General features: G+C 37.6%; 1 protein-coding gene across 1 annotated transcript; it reads left to right on the forward strand.

Moving 5' to 3' along the window:
• LOC103454161 (probable protein S-acyltransferase 23) lies at positions 1–10,233 on the forward strand. Its single transcript, XM_008393749.4, has 13 exons — positions 1–448; positions 757–897; positions 3,358–3,470; positions 4,360–4,439; positions 6,036–6,199; positions 6,722–6,860; positions 6,955–7,054; positions 7,429–7,486; positions 8,281–8,358; positions 8,489–8,587; positions 8,695–8,773; positions 8,858–9,006; positions 9,645–10,233. Exons 1-13 carry the CDS (start codon positions 215–217, stop codon positions 9,828–9,830), a joined length of 1,620 nt encoding a protein of 539 aa, XP_008391971.1. The 5' UTR covers positions 1–214; the 3' UTR covers positions 9,831–10,233.
• Positions 10,234–18,151: the final 7,918 nt, after the last annotated feature.

An 18,151-nucleotide genomic window follows, 5' to 3' on the forward strand; every position in this document is an offset into this window, starting at 1 on the left:
ATTATGTTTTGAGGTATCCGTCGTGAGTCATGACTCCTTGTGATGCAATTTTGCAACCAAACCTCTGTCACCGACTCACCATTACTACAGGGGTAAAGAAAGTAGAATTCCCCAATTCAAAATTAAGGAAGAAATACCCAATTCACTCCAGAAACCCTATCCTCTCTTATTCTTCATTACAGTGATTGATTATTCTCCCTTATGCTCTGCATCAATGGCTTCTTCAGAGATAGAGGTGGTGTCTTCGGACTCAAAAACCCAGGAAAACCCTCCCGAGGTTCCCGTGTTCGACGTTTTCTCTGCTTCTGCTTATGGCGATTTTCAGAAACTCAGAAAGTTCGTCGAGCAAGACGGTGCCTCTCTCTCCAAGCCAGACGTCCATGGCTACTACGCCCTCCACTGGGCTGCTCTCAATAACTTCCCCGATATTGCCCACTACATAATTCAGGTATCTATGCCCTAAACCTTTTCTATTTCTGTGAATTAGTTTGTTTTCTGTGGTAGGTTTATACAGATTGAGCTATTTCTGTGGTGGGTTTGTGAGGAAAGGTTGAGTTTTGCAGTGGGTTTGTGTGTGGAAATTTTGAATTTTTTGTGTGTGTCAGGGGGTGGTCGAACAGTTGCAGTGGGTTTTTTGGCTGTTGAAGAAGCATATGTCTGTTTTTATTTTGTTCTACTTTTGGTATTGGGTTGCTCCATTCTGTGGTGAGGTTGGCTTATTTGGTATTAATGTACTTAGTATTGATGTGTTCAAAGCATGGTGGAGATGTCAATGCGACTGAAAATGTACATCAGACAGCATTGCATTGGGCAGCCGTGAAGGGTGCAATTGCGGCGGCTGATGTGCTCTTGCAGAATGGAGCTAGAGTTGAGGCAGCTGATGTACATGGCTACCGGGTAATTCTCTCATTTCCTCTCTCCTTTTAATGCAGTTTATTTCCAATATCTTTAATTTTCTCGGTTGAGTTTGTCCATTTTGAAATAAAAAAATATATTTTATTACATAAACTAGGTATTTCCTTAAAATTATTTCCCCATAGTTTTGCCCTGATATTGTATATCTGTTATATGGGACATGTATGTTCTAGTGATCTTCCTAATTTTATTCATTCTTGTATCTGTTTATGTGTTGCTGATGTTCTTTCTCTTCCAAAACTATTGTTTGAGTTCATTGAGATTGAGATCATTTTCAGACACTAATGGACCTTTAAAGCCTTAATTCCACCATTGCATTTGGGTGGAGATGAAGAATTGAGAGTGGAGAGGTGGCGTGGTTTGGGAGCTGGATGAGATTCCAGAGGCGAGGGAGCAAGCGTGTTATTCATGGGTCACAAGTAGTTTTCAGTAGTTTCACTTCCATTAAGTATCCAACTGCTGAATCCAACGACCAAAAATGAAGCCCAGTTTTCAACACCAGCTGCATACGTACTATGCTAACGAGATGAAGTACATATGCACAAACTTTCTTTGGTGCGGTGCATTGCGGATTACCAGTTTTGGCACTGCAGCTTGTCTACGATATGTTGCCATACTTTATCGCAATGTTCTCTAATCTGAAAACAAAGAAAAGTTTACGTTGCAATTAATCTGGACCAAATATTTTGGTATGAACCACACTGATCTATGGTCCAGATTCAGCAAGATCAAGCACCTTAGGTTTACAGAGTTCCTAGCAGGAGAACTTTCCGTATACATGCTTACCCAGATACATATGTTCTTAGCATTGCTTGTAATAACTAATAACAATTGTAGGAACTTTTATTGCCTTACTGGTGATTATCATGTGTAGCATTATTTCTTTTATAAAGTGATTATTATATTTATAGTCATATTGTTTTAGGTAGAGTATGGCTCACAGACCTTTTCAATAGGATTTTGAAAACGAAGAAGATGCTAAATGAGTGGAAAGAGCACTTTGGTGCCTATCTACAAGAATAAGGGCGACGTACAAAATTGCATGAACTATAGGGGTATTAAGCTAATGAGTCATACAATGAAGCTTTGGGAGAGAGTCATGGAGCATAGATTGAGGCAAGAGACACGGGTTTCGGACAACCAATTCGGGTTCATGTCAAGGCGCTCAACCATGGAGGCAATCTATCTCTTACGAAGATTGATGGATAGATATAGAGATAGGAAAAAGGATTTACACATGGTCTTTATAGATTTGGAAACAGCGTATGATAAGGTCTCAAGAGACAGTCTTTGAAGGATTTTAGAGAAGAAAGGAGTACGAGTAGCATATATCCAAGCTATAAGGGATATGTATGATGGAGCAAAGATTGCCGTAAGAACTCATGAAGGACAAACCGAAAGCTTCCCCATAACTGTTGAGTTACATCAAGGCTCATCCTTTAGTCTTTACCTTTTTGCATTGGTAATGGATGAGTTAACGGGACATATTCAAGATGATATTCCTTGGTGTATGCTTTTCGCAGACGATATAGTGTTGATAGATGAAACTTAGGAAGGGTAAATGCGAAGCTTAACCTTTGGAGAGAAGTGTTGGAATCTAAAGGTCTTCGCCTAAGTCGATCAGAGACAAAATATATGGAGTGCAAGTTCCAAAATGAGTTAGGGGTGAGGATCGGAGATCAGGAAGTACCAAAGAGCGACCGCTTTCGCTACCTAGGATCTATCTTGCAAAAGAACGGAGAATTAGATGGAGACCTCAACCATAGAATACAAGCTAGATGGATGAAGTGGAAGAGTGCATTCGGCGTGTTGTGTGACCGTCGTATGCCATTGAAGCTCAAGGAAATTTTTTATAGAACGACAATAAGGCCGGCGATGCTGTATGGCGCAGAATGTTGGGCGGTTAAGCATCAACATGTACATAAAGTGGGTGTAGCGGATATGAGGATGTTTCGTTGGATGTGTGGGGGCACAAGAAAGGATAAGATTAGGAATGAGGATATCCGAGGTGAAGTAGGAGTAGCCGAAATTGAAGGAAAGATAAGAGAAAATCGGTTACGGTGGTTTGGACATGTGCAAAGAAGGCCTACTGACGCTCCGGTTAGAAGATGTGACTATGAGATAGAGGTTCAAGGCCGAAGGGGTAGAGGAAGACCTAGGAAAACTTTGGATGAAACTCTAAGAAAAGACGTACTTGGATCTAATGGAGGACATGACACAGAATCGAGCGGAAAGGCGTTCTGGGATTCATATAGCCGACCCTACTTAGTGAGAAAAGGCTTTGTTGTTGTTGTTGTATTGTTTTAGGTAGTCATATGTTGTGTGAATTTAATTTTTAGTGGGTGATGTATACTTTAAAATTAGCTGTTAGTCCTATATTGATGCAATCAAAGAATGCTTGTTGCCACTAGTTTTTCTCAACTCTTGTTTAATCTACTGCAGGCAGTTCACGTTGCTGCTCAATATGGGCAAACATCTTTTCTGAATCACATTGTTGCAAGATATCATGCTGATTTTGATGCACCTGATAATGAGGGGAGGAGTCCTCTTCATTGGTATGTTGAAGGGCTATACTATGGCATATTGACATGGTTTACGTGTTCATAGATATTCTGTGACATTGGCATCGTGCTTTCTCACTTTCTCCATCAAAACATAGGCTGTCATGGATAATAGGGAGTATTAACGAAAAGCCCACGGTACTGTTCACTTTAACGAAAAACCACATTTTTACACTAAAAAATCAAACCTGGTACTATTCACTTTACCCTTTATTTTTTCCTTATCTTTAAAACTCAAAGTTTTTAAGCCATTTTCATTAGTTTTCCTTTAAATCTATTCATATCCACGTTGTTTTATGCACACATGTAAAGAATGAGTGAATAAACAATTGAAGTAGTTATTATTGCTTTTATGGAAAATGGAAATAGCTAATTGATACCTACCGTCTAACTGTGTGACCCCTTGTGGAGGTATTCAGATTGGTATTGGAACCATGGAAGGACTCTTGGTGTCTGGTAAGGACTTGCGGGGGTGCAATAGCAGTCTGTACCCCTCCACAAAGCTTTCATTATCAGATGTGGTTCATTATGTACATCTATATATAGCACCAGTATTAGTTCTTTCGAGATTTGGTTTGTTCATAATACTAGCATCCAACTTCTTTTCCGTTTTGTTAATATTTTCAGTATGCATGTAATACCTTGACTTGTCTACATTTTCCTTTCTAATTATTTGATTGGTCTATTTTGGTGATCTGTATTTTTGGCTGAGCCTTTAAATGGAAAAAGGTCTTCATCTGATTGGCAAAACAAGTTTTTTCTGATTTGAGGTCATTGATCAAATTATGATCTGTGCAGCAGTCTTACGTATGTGGAAACAGGAAGTTTTTGTTGTGAGATTGTCTACATGAAAATTATTTTAATTTATTATATTTTCAACCAGGGCCGCATATAAAGGTTTTGCAGATACAGTTAGATTACTTCTGTTTAGAGATGCATGCCAAGGGAGGCAAGATAAAGAAGGTACACTAAATGTGCACTATTCACCCAATATTGTTGTGTTCTGATTATTTTAAGAGTACAATTAAACTCTTAAAAAAAAAAAAAAAAAAAAAAAAAAAAGTACAATTAAATTTAGGGTGCCTTTATTGGCACCCAACTTTTAGTCAAGTCCACCCAAATTAATAAGTTTAACCCATCTTCTTTAAGAAATTACAAACATTTAACATTCCAAAGCTATCCCAACTACTCACCCATCTCTACACCCACTGCAACAGAAGTGAACTCAGACACCAAAAAGGCTTGTCTTTCCACCCATTCAATGAAGAATTCTCATCTCTGCTACACTCATTTTTTGCATGTGTTGATGCTTGATTGCCCAAATTTCCGTGCCATAAAGCATTGTTGGCCTTATTATCGTCTTATAAAATTTCCCCTTGAGCTTTATTGGCATATGACGGTCATACAACACACCTGATGCACTCTTCTACTTCGTCCATCCAACTTGTATTCTATGGTTGAGATCTTCATCCAATTCTTCATTCCTTTGCAACATAGATCAAAGATAAAGAAAGTTTGCATTCTTTGGTACTTCCTGATCTCCAGTCCTCACCCCTATCTCATTTGAACCCCTCATTCCCACTAAACTTGCACTCCATATACTTCGTCTTTGACCTACTTAGGCGGAGACCTTTAGATTCCAACACCTCCCCCTAATGTTTAAGCTTAGCGTTTACTACCTCTTGCGTTTCATCTATATCATTTGTGAAAAGCATACACCAAGGGATATCATCTTGAATATGTCCCGTTTGGTGTAACTTTATGGTTTGGGCCTGGTTGCCTGGATATTTGGATTCATGTTCAGTAGCTTGGGTCAGAATTTTATGCATCAATTCCTTCAATTTTGACCCTTATGCTGCAGAAAATCAAGCGAACAATACCTTTACTGAAAAAAATCAACAATACAAAAATATTTCCAAGGCTTTCTATCTTCTTCATATAAAGCTTTGGTCTCGGCTTAAATCATGCAAGTAAAAAGCTGGCTGAAATGATTTATCAAGGAATTTACAGCTCTTACTCCACTGATGCTTGAGAAGCACAACCACTTGCTAATTTCTGTTTTAATAATATTAATTAGAATACCTTCTCAATTATCTCAGAAAGTGTTCGATGGATATGGGTGAGAGGACAAAACAGATAATTATTCATTCATCTGTGTTGTGCTTGAGTGCTTTCAAACTTCAATTTTGGGGTTGAGAAAATGATAATGGTTTATGTCCTTTTTGGTCATTCGATAAGAGTAAAATTGGAAGTATAATTTGTTAAATTAATTGGGTGAACTTAACTAAAAATTGGGTGCCAATAAAGGCACCCGTAAATTTATACATCAGCCGTTTATGTAATATGTCAAACCTAGCCTAAGTAGAAGAGAGTGATTAAACATGTCTCGTGATGGGTATCAAATAATGCAATACAGGACAACTATGATCATGAAGTTGCTACCTTAGCCTGTAAATAATACTCTTTTATATTGAAGAAGATGAATTTCAATCATGCTTATTTCTTCTTTTTGGTGATCTGCTTTGTGGTCTGATGACTTTTGTATACCATTTGTATTAGGTTGTACCCCTTTGCACTGGGCAGCTTTAAGTGGGAACGTGGAGGCTTGCACAGTGCTTGTCTATGCTGGCACTAAGCAGGAATTAACTGTGAAAGACAATGCTGGTTTTACGCCTGTTCAGATTGCATCTGATAAAGGTCATCAGCGTGTCGCTCTTTTCCTTGTACGTAACTTTATATTTGTAGCACTTCTGGTAGCTTTCTCATCACCAAATCTAACGGGACTTGAAACGCAGATATGGGAATATGAGGTTGAGTTTGGGAGGAGGTTTTGATATAGGACCGAATTTTGCAATGGTTGCATAACTTATGGGTTCTTCTCATAGATTTGGCGTTTGTTATTATTCACATTTTCTTTTCTTTGTTGAGAATTCAGTGTCATGTATAGTACATATATAAGGTAAACAAATTGGTTAGTGGTTCTCATGTACCTTCCATAACTTACATACATGCCTCACCAAACATGAATTTGTTTTCTCTTTTCTGGAAGACTTGCAGGAGTTATTGTAAATATAGATGTCATATCAGATGTATCCTTATGTATATCCTTCGATTCTTCTCATGAGAAAAGTATATGTGAAGGGGGGAATTATATTCTACAACATTCTGTTAACTATTAATTGAATAGGAATGTTTATAATATTATCATGTTAGTTAGAAAAAGAGTGATTTTGTATCTTGTGTAGGCTAACCAGCAGCGGGCTCATAGCAACTGCTGGAGAGACAAATTTTGCAGTGGGAAGATGGCGGATATTGGTTACGCACCTGTCTTGTTGTGTATAATAGTCTTTCAGACAGTTCTCTTTATGAATTCTGTCCTTGCAGGTAGTAAAGCTTGTTCCAGTTTTCCTTTAGATTTCAGATAGATTGAGTTCCCTTGCTAGTCATTCCTCACTGACTTCATACTTACCCATGTTAGCTCCTAATCTGACAAAGGTTACTGCTGCTGTCGGTATCTGGGGATGGACTGCCATTTCATTAGCAGTGGGTTCCTTGATTATGTTCTACAGGTGCAGCAGGTAATCCTTTTTCTAGAATCCAAAATTAAACTCAAATTAAAATTTTGTTTTTATCTTCTCCAGTTCTCTAAAATGGGTATTTTGCATTAGTTTCAGTAAGAAAATTTGAATATGCCTTGATACTTGAACTTCTGGTTTGGACAATTTAGTAGTCACTTAGCACTTAGGGTTCGTTTTTTCCACAGCCACCAGATAACCCCACCCATTCCTTTTTTGGAGGAACCTAATATATCTTATACATTGTCAAGAGACATTACTAGCTTGGCAAATTTATACCTTAATAGTAGATGTGCTTTATACATCTACCACGAATCTTCTGTTGTAGTTTGTTTTTGTGATGTCATTAAACAATTATCTACCACATTTGCTTGCAGTAAAGATCCAGGTTACATCAAAAGAGCAGGGGATTTAAGCAATCGTATAAATACAGAGGTATGCAATGTTTCTGTTTAGTCTTTATCATTTCTACGTTCAATATAAGTAGTTTTCAGATGACTAACTGTAACAATTTATAGATATTCTAATGACTATCTTTAACAATTTATATATATATATATATATATATATATATATATTTTTTTTTTTTTTTTTCCTGAAGCCATCAGTTTCTGTAAAACAGAAGGTGGTAGGCATGAAACTTAATTCGAACTTAGTTAGGTTGATAGTTTAAATCTCATATGATTGCAAAATGTTAAGTGCATCTTTAGTGACAGCATCACATGTGCATAGCAGCATAAGTAAAAAATATCATGTATCACAAAATTTGGAAGAAACGAAACTGAGTGAGGTCCAAAATCGAGGAATTGTCATGTAAAGAAAACTGTACATCCTCCCCATCAAAATTTTCAAAGATCCTTATTCTTGTTTCCAAGCACATCACTGAAAACTTAGCAATCGTTCTGCAACTACAGAAGACTTTCACCTTCTTCCCCAAACTCAAAGATCAACTATTCTGATAGAACAAAAGAACCCTTGATTTTGGAATTATGCATGAAAAGTCAGTTTCCCTCGGAAATATTTATGTGACCAGTTAATAAAGGGGACCCATCTAATGCAATTGAAAAATAGATGATGTGACAATACATGCTCGAGCATTATGCGTGCATATGTGGTAAAAACATTTGTACTCTACTTTGCAATGCTCAGAAACGCAGTTCCTGATGGGGTATGGTTGACTTGTAAACTTGTGTAACTTAGCTTACTAACAGTGCGCCAACATTTTTCAGGATCCTTTGTTGAACGTTGATTTGAACAATTCCGCTGTATGGATGGGAAATTGGTCTCAACTTTGTCCCACTTGCAAGGTTAACTTGATGACCTATTTTCTTTCAAAGAGGATGTTAAATAGTATAGTATTTTGGGATATCTTTATGGTGCATATAATTTTTGTAGATTTGATTAATGTCATGGATTTATGACATTCTTTTGCTTCAGATAATTAGACCTGTTCGCTCTAAACACTGCCCCTCATGTAACCGATGCGTAGAACAGTTTGACCATCATTGTCCATGGATATCTAATTGTGTTGGAAAGGTAAGTAGTGCTAACTTCATCACAGTCCAAGTCAATATAACTTTGATATGGATACTTGAGGTCACAATTGTTTCCACCAGCTTCACTATCTCTTTATTTGCTTGCAGAGAAACAAGCGAGATTTCTTTATACTTATCTGCCTGGGAACTTTGACGTCACTCATTTCTACTGCTGTTGCAGTTCAAAGTATGTGGGTAGCAGAAATTATGAACTTTGTGATGAACTGTTTCATTTTTTTACTAGATGACAGCTGTCTTTTCACTATGACAGGGATTTGGGGTGCATTGCCAGGACTGCGAACAGAAGAATCATGGATTCGTCGTGTGGTAGTTCAATATCCTAGTATTGTTGCTTTTCTGTTGGTGGACGTAATTATTTTAATTGCTGTTACTACCCTGACAACGGCGCAGGCAACTCAGGTAATTGATGGAACCCTCACTACATAAATTTTAGCTTTAGTTAGCAAAGACAAAACATGTGTTCCTCCTAATAAGTGAAAACTACATCTTCTGAGATGGGAATTATACTCTCGAAATGGATTAACTAGTTTTCAGTTGCATTCAAGGATTAACCAGCCCATACGGTCATTAATTTGGAATACGGTTTATCTTTTATTTACCTCCTTTTCCTTCTTTCTTGAGATTTTTTCTTTGGGGCTGGATAAATAGCGATTGAAGAACCCGTTAAATAATGGGAAAAAATTGTGGGAACATATAGCAATTGATAAGAAAGTTATGCCCCCTTTCACATCCTGTAAGAGAATACTGACAAGAGAAACAAAATCACTGATGTGGATTAATTAATGAATTCGATGTCGCAAAATTTGGTTGTCTTTTTTTTTTTTCTCGTTATAGTTAATTTTCTTTAGTGGGAAAAGGCTTTGTTGTTGTATAGTTAATTTTCTTTAATATTTTGTACCTTCACTTTGGTATGTGCTGAATTTGATCTTTTCATAAGACTTGATTAGTTTAGTACAGATGTATTTACAATTATTGTCTTTTAAACTCCTGCAAGTAAGTGAGAATATACTGATGATGTCGTTGCATCTTTGAAACAGATAGCTCGAAATATCACCACCAACGAATTGGCGAATGCTATTCGTTATGGGTATCTTCGTGGTCCAGATGGGCGGTTCCGAAACCCATATAACCATGGGTGCAGGAAAAATTGTTCTGATTTTCTCATTCAGGGCCACACAGATGATGAAATGGCTTGGCCTCCATTGCAGCAGGTTGCCAGTTAGAACATTATTCGGTCCTCTCCGTTGTCCCAGGCCATGGATGATGCTTGGCATCCTGCGGTCGACCTGTAGTTGCTTGTACTGTTTGTCACCGTAGCTAGGTTACCCAGTTCTTATACACGAGACCCTGTGTACAATTGAAACAATAAAATCCAAAAGAAATGAAAGCTTTTTTCGTGCGATTGTGTGCCGAGACAGATTGACATGGTTATGTTCTGAGACGGATCGTCTTTCTCCTCAGCTTCAGATTATTATTGGTGTGGAATGCGGGAAAAAGTACAAATTACTGTAATTCATTCAAGTTTGTGAGAAGTCGACATCAAAGGAGAGTTTCCTCTTCCTGAAATCATGAGATAAATGTTGAACGTTTTGCGTTATTTGATAGAAAACACTACATCTGATTACACTTTCTGGTGTTTGTGTGTTTAGGCTTACTCGAGGTTGCATCTGCACGGAGTGGGTTTGTGGTTTTTTTTCTTTCACAGACGATACTGTAATTTACACTCCAAAATTTGGGAAGAGGGATTTAAACTTGGGTCAAGAGCGATGATCACACTGCTTTAGCTGACTTGGCTAAGTTCATATCTGACATTGGCCGGTTTTGTGATAAAACATACAAGGGAAATTATATTTGAACCCATGTAACCTCTCTCTACATCCAACTTACTATTTACACCCATATTAATTTTTATGTAAGAATTAATATCTCTTAAAACCCAGAGTTATTACCTAAACTATCCTCCCAAACCCATTTCAAAATGTAAAATGATCTTTACATCCATTTATAGCATTTTTTCCATGGCTGCAAATGCAACCTCCTTCATGTTTCCATGGTCGCCATCCCCAACACACACGTACGCATACACATGGTCTCTCTCTCTCTCTCTCTCTCATCACCAACACCAAGTAGTTTTAGTAGTTGTGCATCAAATTCAAGCTGTTAAGTATTTGATGCTTCAGGGATGTTCAGTCTACAGATGAAGTTTTCAAGAAATGGGTTGTGTAATGGCGTGAAGAACAAGCATACAAGACCGAGATGGCGGCCAAGAGGTCCAACAGTACCAATGGTTGTTGGAAGTGGTAATGATGAAGCTCAAGTGGGTGTTTCAATTGGGGGGTGGGGCGACTTTATCTCGGAACGGACTTGGGTACCTCCGAAGCAAGGTTTGCGCTGATTGACATGCAAGGGACTATTCATGCTGAATGAAAGAGAGAGTACCTTTTGTTTTTTTTTTGTTTTTTGTTTTTTTTTTTTGTTTTGCTTTGAAAGGTTCCTCAAACACCAACTTTTCAATTATGTGTTATACCATGCTTGAAGAAATCTCACCCCAGCAGCCTCAAAGTGCATTGAAAGCTTGCAGTTGGAAACTAACATTTTTCTTTCACCTTGTCTGGTTGCAACTCCTTATCAACAGCTAATGTTGCATAGACGATAGAAGCACTTTCCTCGGATTGAAAAAACTAGTTTTTCTCTATAAAAGTTATTGTTCCAACGACCTACTTTGCTCTCTCTCTAACTTCTTTTGCTTCCTCTTCTTTCTCACAGCATCGTCCTTTTTTTATTTCCCCCATCCGATTTGGCTTTTCCTTTTGTTTAAAATTCTTTTATGGTTGTTGGTCACCCGATTTGTTAATTTTGAGATTTTCAGTTACTGAGTCATCGATTTGAGTAATTTATAGGGAAAACTAATGAAAATGGTTTGAAAAGTTTGAGTTTTAATGATAAGGACAAAATAAAGGCTAAGGTGAATAGAATCAGGATTAACTTTTAGTGTAAAAATGTGGTTTTTTGTTAAAGTGAACAGTACCGGAAACTTTTGGTTAAAGTTCCCTAATTTTTATACTTAGGTTTTTGTTGGTCTGCCTTCCTCTTCTCAGTCCGTGTTCATTGATCCATTAAATAGTTGGCTGATTATTCCATCCCATTTTGGTGCGCATTTTCTCATCTAAAAAGTCCAAAAGGGTTTGAAGACGTGCTAACGCAATGAATCTACAAAAATGCGTAAGTAATGAAGTAGGGAAAGAGAGGAAAAACTGAAGACCAGTTTCAATGAATATGATAGACAACCGTTAACGTTAAAAGCTAAGGTTGTGAGACAATAGGCCAACAATACATATCAAAATTAGATTAAGAATCTCTCTTCAAAAGCTAAATCCAATTTAAATTGCGCATGCTCGTATTCAAACCACCATCAGGCTAGGCCCAACTTCATTTAACAATCAAACTCCTCCTCTACCAACTTTTTCACTAGAAACGTTGCAATGAGATAACCATGTTTGTAGCAAGTGGCCTTTTATGATAGTGATGGAAAGGAATTGAACCCTTGCAGACAGCGTAGGTTCGAATCTTGTCGGTGACTAATTTAACATCTAATCTAACAAAATCTATCGTTTGACAATAAAAAAAGAAGAAGAGATAATCATGTTGGTGTAGTCTTATAACACAATTAGCACTTAAGTCAAGTGCACTTCATCTTCATGTGTTTTGTTTGATTAAACCATTTTGAAAACATGTAAGTTTTGCAGTGTAAAATGATCGACGAACTCATTGGTATTTCCAAGCAATTTCCATTTGGCTTTAATCAGCAGGCTGGAATCTGTTATATATGCATAAATTATAACAGCAATCTTTCGTCCATCGAGTATTTGGCGAAAATATTTATTCGGTATTCTCAGAGCAACTAAAAGAGATCATAATGGGATAATTACTCAAGTCTGAAGTACAACTTAATCCAATATCTTTCTACATCTTTCATCATCTCTGTAACAAAATAGTTTAACGGAAAGAGAGATGATCTCAATTATTACCTAACTTAAACTATAAAAGCTACTAAATTATGGAAGGTACAAGACAGAAGGTATCTCAAAATTGATAATATTCAACCTTGGTTCTGCAAAGATTTTCTTTTTGGCAGGAGTACCATTTATTTAGGGGGTAAAAATTCACTATGACCAACTTACTCATTTAATTTTAATGGCTAATGTAGAAATATGATTCCTTGATGTGTGAAAATATTATAATATAGAGGGTTACATAAATCCCTATTGGGAGCATTTTTGCTCACTACCATAAACTATGGTGTATGCTCACTATACACCTAATCAATTGACACGTGTTATTTCACATAACTCTAGTTAACTTTCACATTAAATGTTAGTTTTTCAATTTTGAAAAAAAATTAACCAAGATTAAGTGAAATGACACGTGTCAATTGATTAGGTATGGTGAGCATACACCATAGTTTATGGTGGTGAGTAAAAATGCTCCCAATCCCTATTTAAGAAGGAATCTTACACTAATTATAATTGAGAATTACATTCCTATAATACATTCCATATCTACGGATATTTGCCTGGATTAATTTCCTTTAATCTAACACCCCACACCACCCAATCTGCAAATTGGACGCGCTTGCGTGGACACGTTTGGAGCAAAGAACACAATGACGCGGTTGATGAAAAGCTTTGGTGAGTAATTTAGCAGGCTGATCTATGTGCCACTTTTCATGAGCAAAATGATAATCAAGGCCGATAGTACGTGGGCGAGCATGATGAATAGGACTGGAGGCCAAATATGCGGCACTAAGGTTGTCGCAATGCAGTAAGATAGAAAATGGTCATTTTGGTTCCATTCCCTAACCAACCTAATTGTTAGACTGAAACCTTGTTAATTTAAATATTTTGATCGAGGTCCTTAACATTATTTAAGAGATTTAACTCATGCATTTATGCATTTAATGTCCCACAAATCATGAAATTTAAACAAATTCAAATAATATTTTTAAAATATAATAAATACTTAAAAATAAATATTTGTAACATCCCACATCGTCCAGGGGTGTAGATCATGTAAGCCTTATATGTATATTCCCATCTCTACCTAGTATGAGGCATTTTGGGAGCTCACTAGCTTCGGGTTCCATCGGAACTCCGAAGTTAAGCGAGTTTACACGAGAGCAATCCCATAATGGGTGACCCACTGGGAAGTTCTCGTGTGAGTTCCCAGAAACAAAACATTGAGGGCGTGGTCGGGGCCCAAAGCGGACAATATTGTGCTACGGTGGAGTCGAGCCCAGGATGTGGTGGGGGCCCGTGCCGGGATGTGACAATTTGGTATCAAAGCCAATCCCTGACCAGAAATATGTTGACTAGGACGTCGGGCCTCTAAGGGGGGTGGATTGTAACATCCCACATTGTCTTGGGGTGTGGATCATGTAAGCCTTATATGTATATTTTCATCTCTACCTAGCACGAGACATTTTGGGAGCTCACTAGCTTCGGGTTCCATCGAAACTCCGAAGTTAAGTGAGTTCGTGCGAGAGCAATCCCATGATGGGTGACCCACTAGGAAGTTCTTGTGTGAGTTCCCAAAAACAAGACGGTGAGGGCGTGGTCAGGGCCCAAAGTGGACAATATTGTGTTATGGTCGAGCTCGGGATGTGGTGGGGGCCCAGGGCGGGATGTGACAATATTAGAGTAATATTGTTCTTCACAAAATTATAGCAAGAAATAATGTACCCACATAATTATTAACATATTTTAAAAAATAACTATTGATTTATTTAAAAACATAAAATAAATACATATAAAATAAATATTAGGGTAATATTGTTCTTCACAAAATTATAGCAAGAAATAATATACCCACATAATTATTAACATATAAATTTAGTCATAAATATAAATATACCAAATGTAACATTTCTAATAATATATTTAGAAATAAAAAATATTTTCTTATTGAAATAATTAATGATGTTTATAAATACCTAAGGACCTTGATAAAAAATTGAAAATAAATAAGGTTTTAATCAATGCAGTAGCAAAAAGAGGAATGAGAGTCACACACATAGCTCATGGAGAAGAAAACAAAGGCAGGTGGTCTCATCACATTGCATGAGCAAGAGACCGATATGCCGATTTGGCACTGATCAACGGTCGACTACTTTATGGAACACCAAGAGATAAGATTGGTAGCCAAGCAGTGGCGGATCTACAGAGGGACCTGGGAGGTCCCAAGACCCCTTGATGACCCTAAATTGATGTTAGAAATTTTCCGGAGGACCCCTCAAACACGAGGTCTGTGCTGCTGTGCAGGTTTCAGATTGCAGGTTGCAGGTTGCAGGTTGCAACAAAGAAGAAGACAGCGGGGAAGAAGAAAGAAAATAGGGGTTTTTAACAATTGGTCCAAAACGGTAGTATTTTGGCCAATTGTTTTAAGTTTATAAAAAAAAAAATAGGGAGACAAAAAACACTGTCTTTTGTCCATGAGTCATGGGCCATGATTGATGACTCCATATTGTTTTAATTTTAAAGCCCAGCCCCTGAGCCCCACATCTTTCCCTAGAGTTCTCTCTTTCTCCGCTGCTTTTCCCCCAATTCCCCATTATTTGGTTCCCTCCTTCCCCCCATTTCAAAACCCTAAATTTCTAATCCCACCCATGACCCAATCCTATATTATAATTACATAAATCAAATATCATACCTCCACCTGTTTCAATTCTCCACTCCACCACTATTTGGTTCAAAATTAAAGTAAGTTTTTTGGAATTCTAATCTAATCTCAATTAAATTATATTAGACATTGATGGAGATTTTTAGTCTATTATTGATATGATTGTTGATATGTTTTATGTTTGTATACTCATAAAACATTTGCATATGTATATTTGCTTGTTTTTTGTTTTACCGGTTGCAACCGCTTCAGTAGAGAGGACATTTTCCGATATGAATATCATCAATGGTCAACTTTGCAACAAAAGGGAGATCAATGGTTGAGTGACACCTTAGTTGTTTACATTGAGAAAGATGTTTTTTCATGTATTGGTAATGAAGCTATCATGGAACATTTTTAGACTATGAAACCTCGTCGTGGACGCTTGAATTAGGATTTTATAGCTTGTAATGATGTTTTGCATATGATTTTTGAATGAAATGTATTATATTTAACTTCTCAATGTTATTTTTGTCTATAAATTTTTGACCTTTATTATTGGGACCCCCCGAGTTAAAAATCCTGGATCCGCCACTGTAGCCAAGGTAAATCAGATAGACAATGGTGGAACGATGAGTATTCGGAAAACTGGCTCAATTAACATCAGAATAAGTAGACAAGGTAGCAAAAGCAAGTTGTGGAATCAAGGTGACGCCAAAATTCCTTTGACATCATGAAGAATCTATTTGGTAACAATCATATGAGCAGTGCGAGGTGAGCTCATAAATTGTGCAACAGTATTGACAACAAATGAAAAGTTGAATATCAGAGTGCGCATACCATAATGAATGAACAAACAGATTACAAAATTAGAAATATTATTGATACCAAACACTGCAAAATCGCCAAGACGGCTACATAAACTCCAAGAGGCTACATTGTGAATGCCTTATTTCTCAAACTAAATTACAAGCAATATTTATAGAGAACTAAACCTAAAAAACCCTAACTAGGATGAGCTAGAACCAAATCCTAAACTAACAAGGAAAACAATATTAATATTTTCCAACACCCCCCCCAGTCAAACTCATGGCGGTACACGACATGAGTTTGCCAACAAGCAGATGTGGATGCAAGCTTCATTATGCTAATTTTTGATGCCAATTTCTATGAAAATTTCTTCGATGCAAGTGCAAGATTCCAAATGCCAATGCCAATACAATTGCCAAATTCCAATACCAATGCCCATGCCAATGCCAATTCCAATACCAATGCCAATGCCGATGCCGATGCCGATGCCGATGCTGATGCCGATGCCAATGTCGATACCGATGCCAATGTCGATACCGATGCCAATGCCAATGCAAATTCCAACTTTCGAACAAACATGAACAAAAAACAAAAAAACTAACTTTCGCAATGTCACTCGAGTGATCACCAGTCCAAGCACTCGAGCAATCATTACAGTTAACAATTACATGCTCCAAACACATGCCCAATATCAAACGTGGGCCCAAAGAAAAAACCAAAAACCAACAATTTCTTCTCGTTGCCTGTGTGGACCAAACCAAATTTTCTTTTGTCCTTTTCCATCTTTCTCTTTCTTTTCTTCAATTTGTGCAAAACTAGCACATTGCAGATACAGGTTCAAGTTGCAGACAGCGAGTGTGTGGTGCGGAACAGAAATAGATGCAGGTTTACAGGATTTCAAGGGGAGACGAACTCGATCTGAGTGGTTCTTGGATATGGGCTTTGTTGGGGATGAATACGAACCGCGAGAATGGTGCAGAAGGTCAGTGAGGCGGAGATGAATCCAGGAGTGAGTGCAGATGGGTTGCAGGTGATAGGTTTGTGGGTTGCGAGTACGATGTAGGAAGAAGATCACGGAGTCACGCGGGTGCAGCAGATTGTGGGTGCGGTGTGATGGCGAGGACGAATAAATTGCAACAGCAGGTGACAAAGGCAAACAAATTGATACCAATAAGAACGGATTGAACCCTAAGGATCGAACCTGCTCTGATACCAAGTTGAATATCAGAGTGCGCATACCACAATGAACAAACAAACGGATTACAAAACTAGAAATATTATTGATACCAAACACTATAAAATCGCCGAGATGGCTACATAAACTTCAAGAGGCTACATTGTGAATGATTTATTTCTCAAACTAAATTACAAGCAATATTTTTAAAGAACTAAACCTAAGAAGCCCTAATTAGGATGAGTTAGGCCCAAATTCTAAACTAACAAGGAAAACCCAAATACTAAAATAAACATAAATATTAATATTTTCCAACATGAAATGTCAGGGCAAGTAAGTGTGAGGTACTGTAAAAAGCCAACAAGTTCACGATACGAAGTGGGAGACGCCAAGAGGGACCCATTGGAAGCAGTGAGAGATATTTTAGCGGCAAGCAGCGTGGAGGCTGGCTGTAAGCCCAAAAAATAACTTAGATCCCAAATCTTTGATATCAAACCATCGACCAAGAAAAGCAGTAAACTGAGTGAGAAGATCATGAAAGCTGCCAGTAACAACAATGTCATCAACATATAGTAACAAGTAAATAGTAGAAGAAGCATGCCAAAATATAAACAGAGAAGAATCAGCCTGGCTGTCAAAAACCATTGTAGAGCAAAAAGGAACTAATCCGTTGAAACCAAGTACGAGGGGCTTGTTTGAGGTCATATAGAGATTTATGAAGATGACAAATATAAAGCGGACAAGCAGGGTCCATGAACCTCGAAGGTTGAATCATGTAGGCATCTTCGTGATGATAACCATGTAGCTAGAACGGCATTTTTCGTGTCTAACTGATGAAGCGGCCAGGATGGGGAAAAATAGTAGTTGGTTTTCACAACAAGACTAAATGTTTCAGATAGTCAATGC

This window comes from Malus domestica, chromosome 05, assembly GCF_042453785.1.
Source record: "Malus domestica chromosome 05, GDT2T_hap1".
NCBI classification, from domain to species: domain Eukaryota; kingdom Viridiplantae; phylum Streptophyta; class Magnoliopsida; order Rosales; family Rosaceae; genus Malus; species Malus domestica.

What these genes read in the sequence shown, in the direction of transcription:
- LOC103454161 (XM_008393749.4), top strand. Translation starts at nt 215, where the DNA reads ATGGCTTCTTCAGAGATAGAGGTGGTGTCTTCGGACTCAAAAACCCAG. An exon ending in CTGATGTACATGGCTACCGG is followed by an intron (nt 898 to 3,357) that starts GTAATTCTCTCA and finishes AATCTACTGCAG; the next exon opens with GCAGTTCACGTTGCTGCTCA. An exon ending in TATCTAATTGTGTTGGAAAG is followed by an intron (nt 8,588 to 8,694) that starts GTAAGTAGTGCT and finishes ATTTGCTTGCAG; the next exon opens with AGAAACAAGCGAGATTTCTT.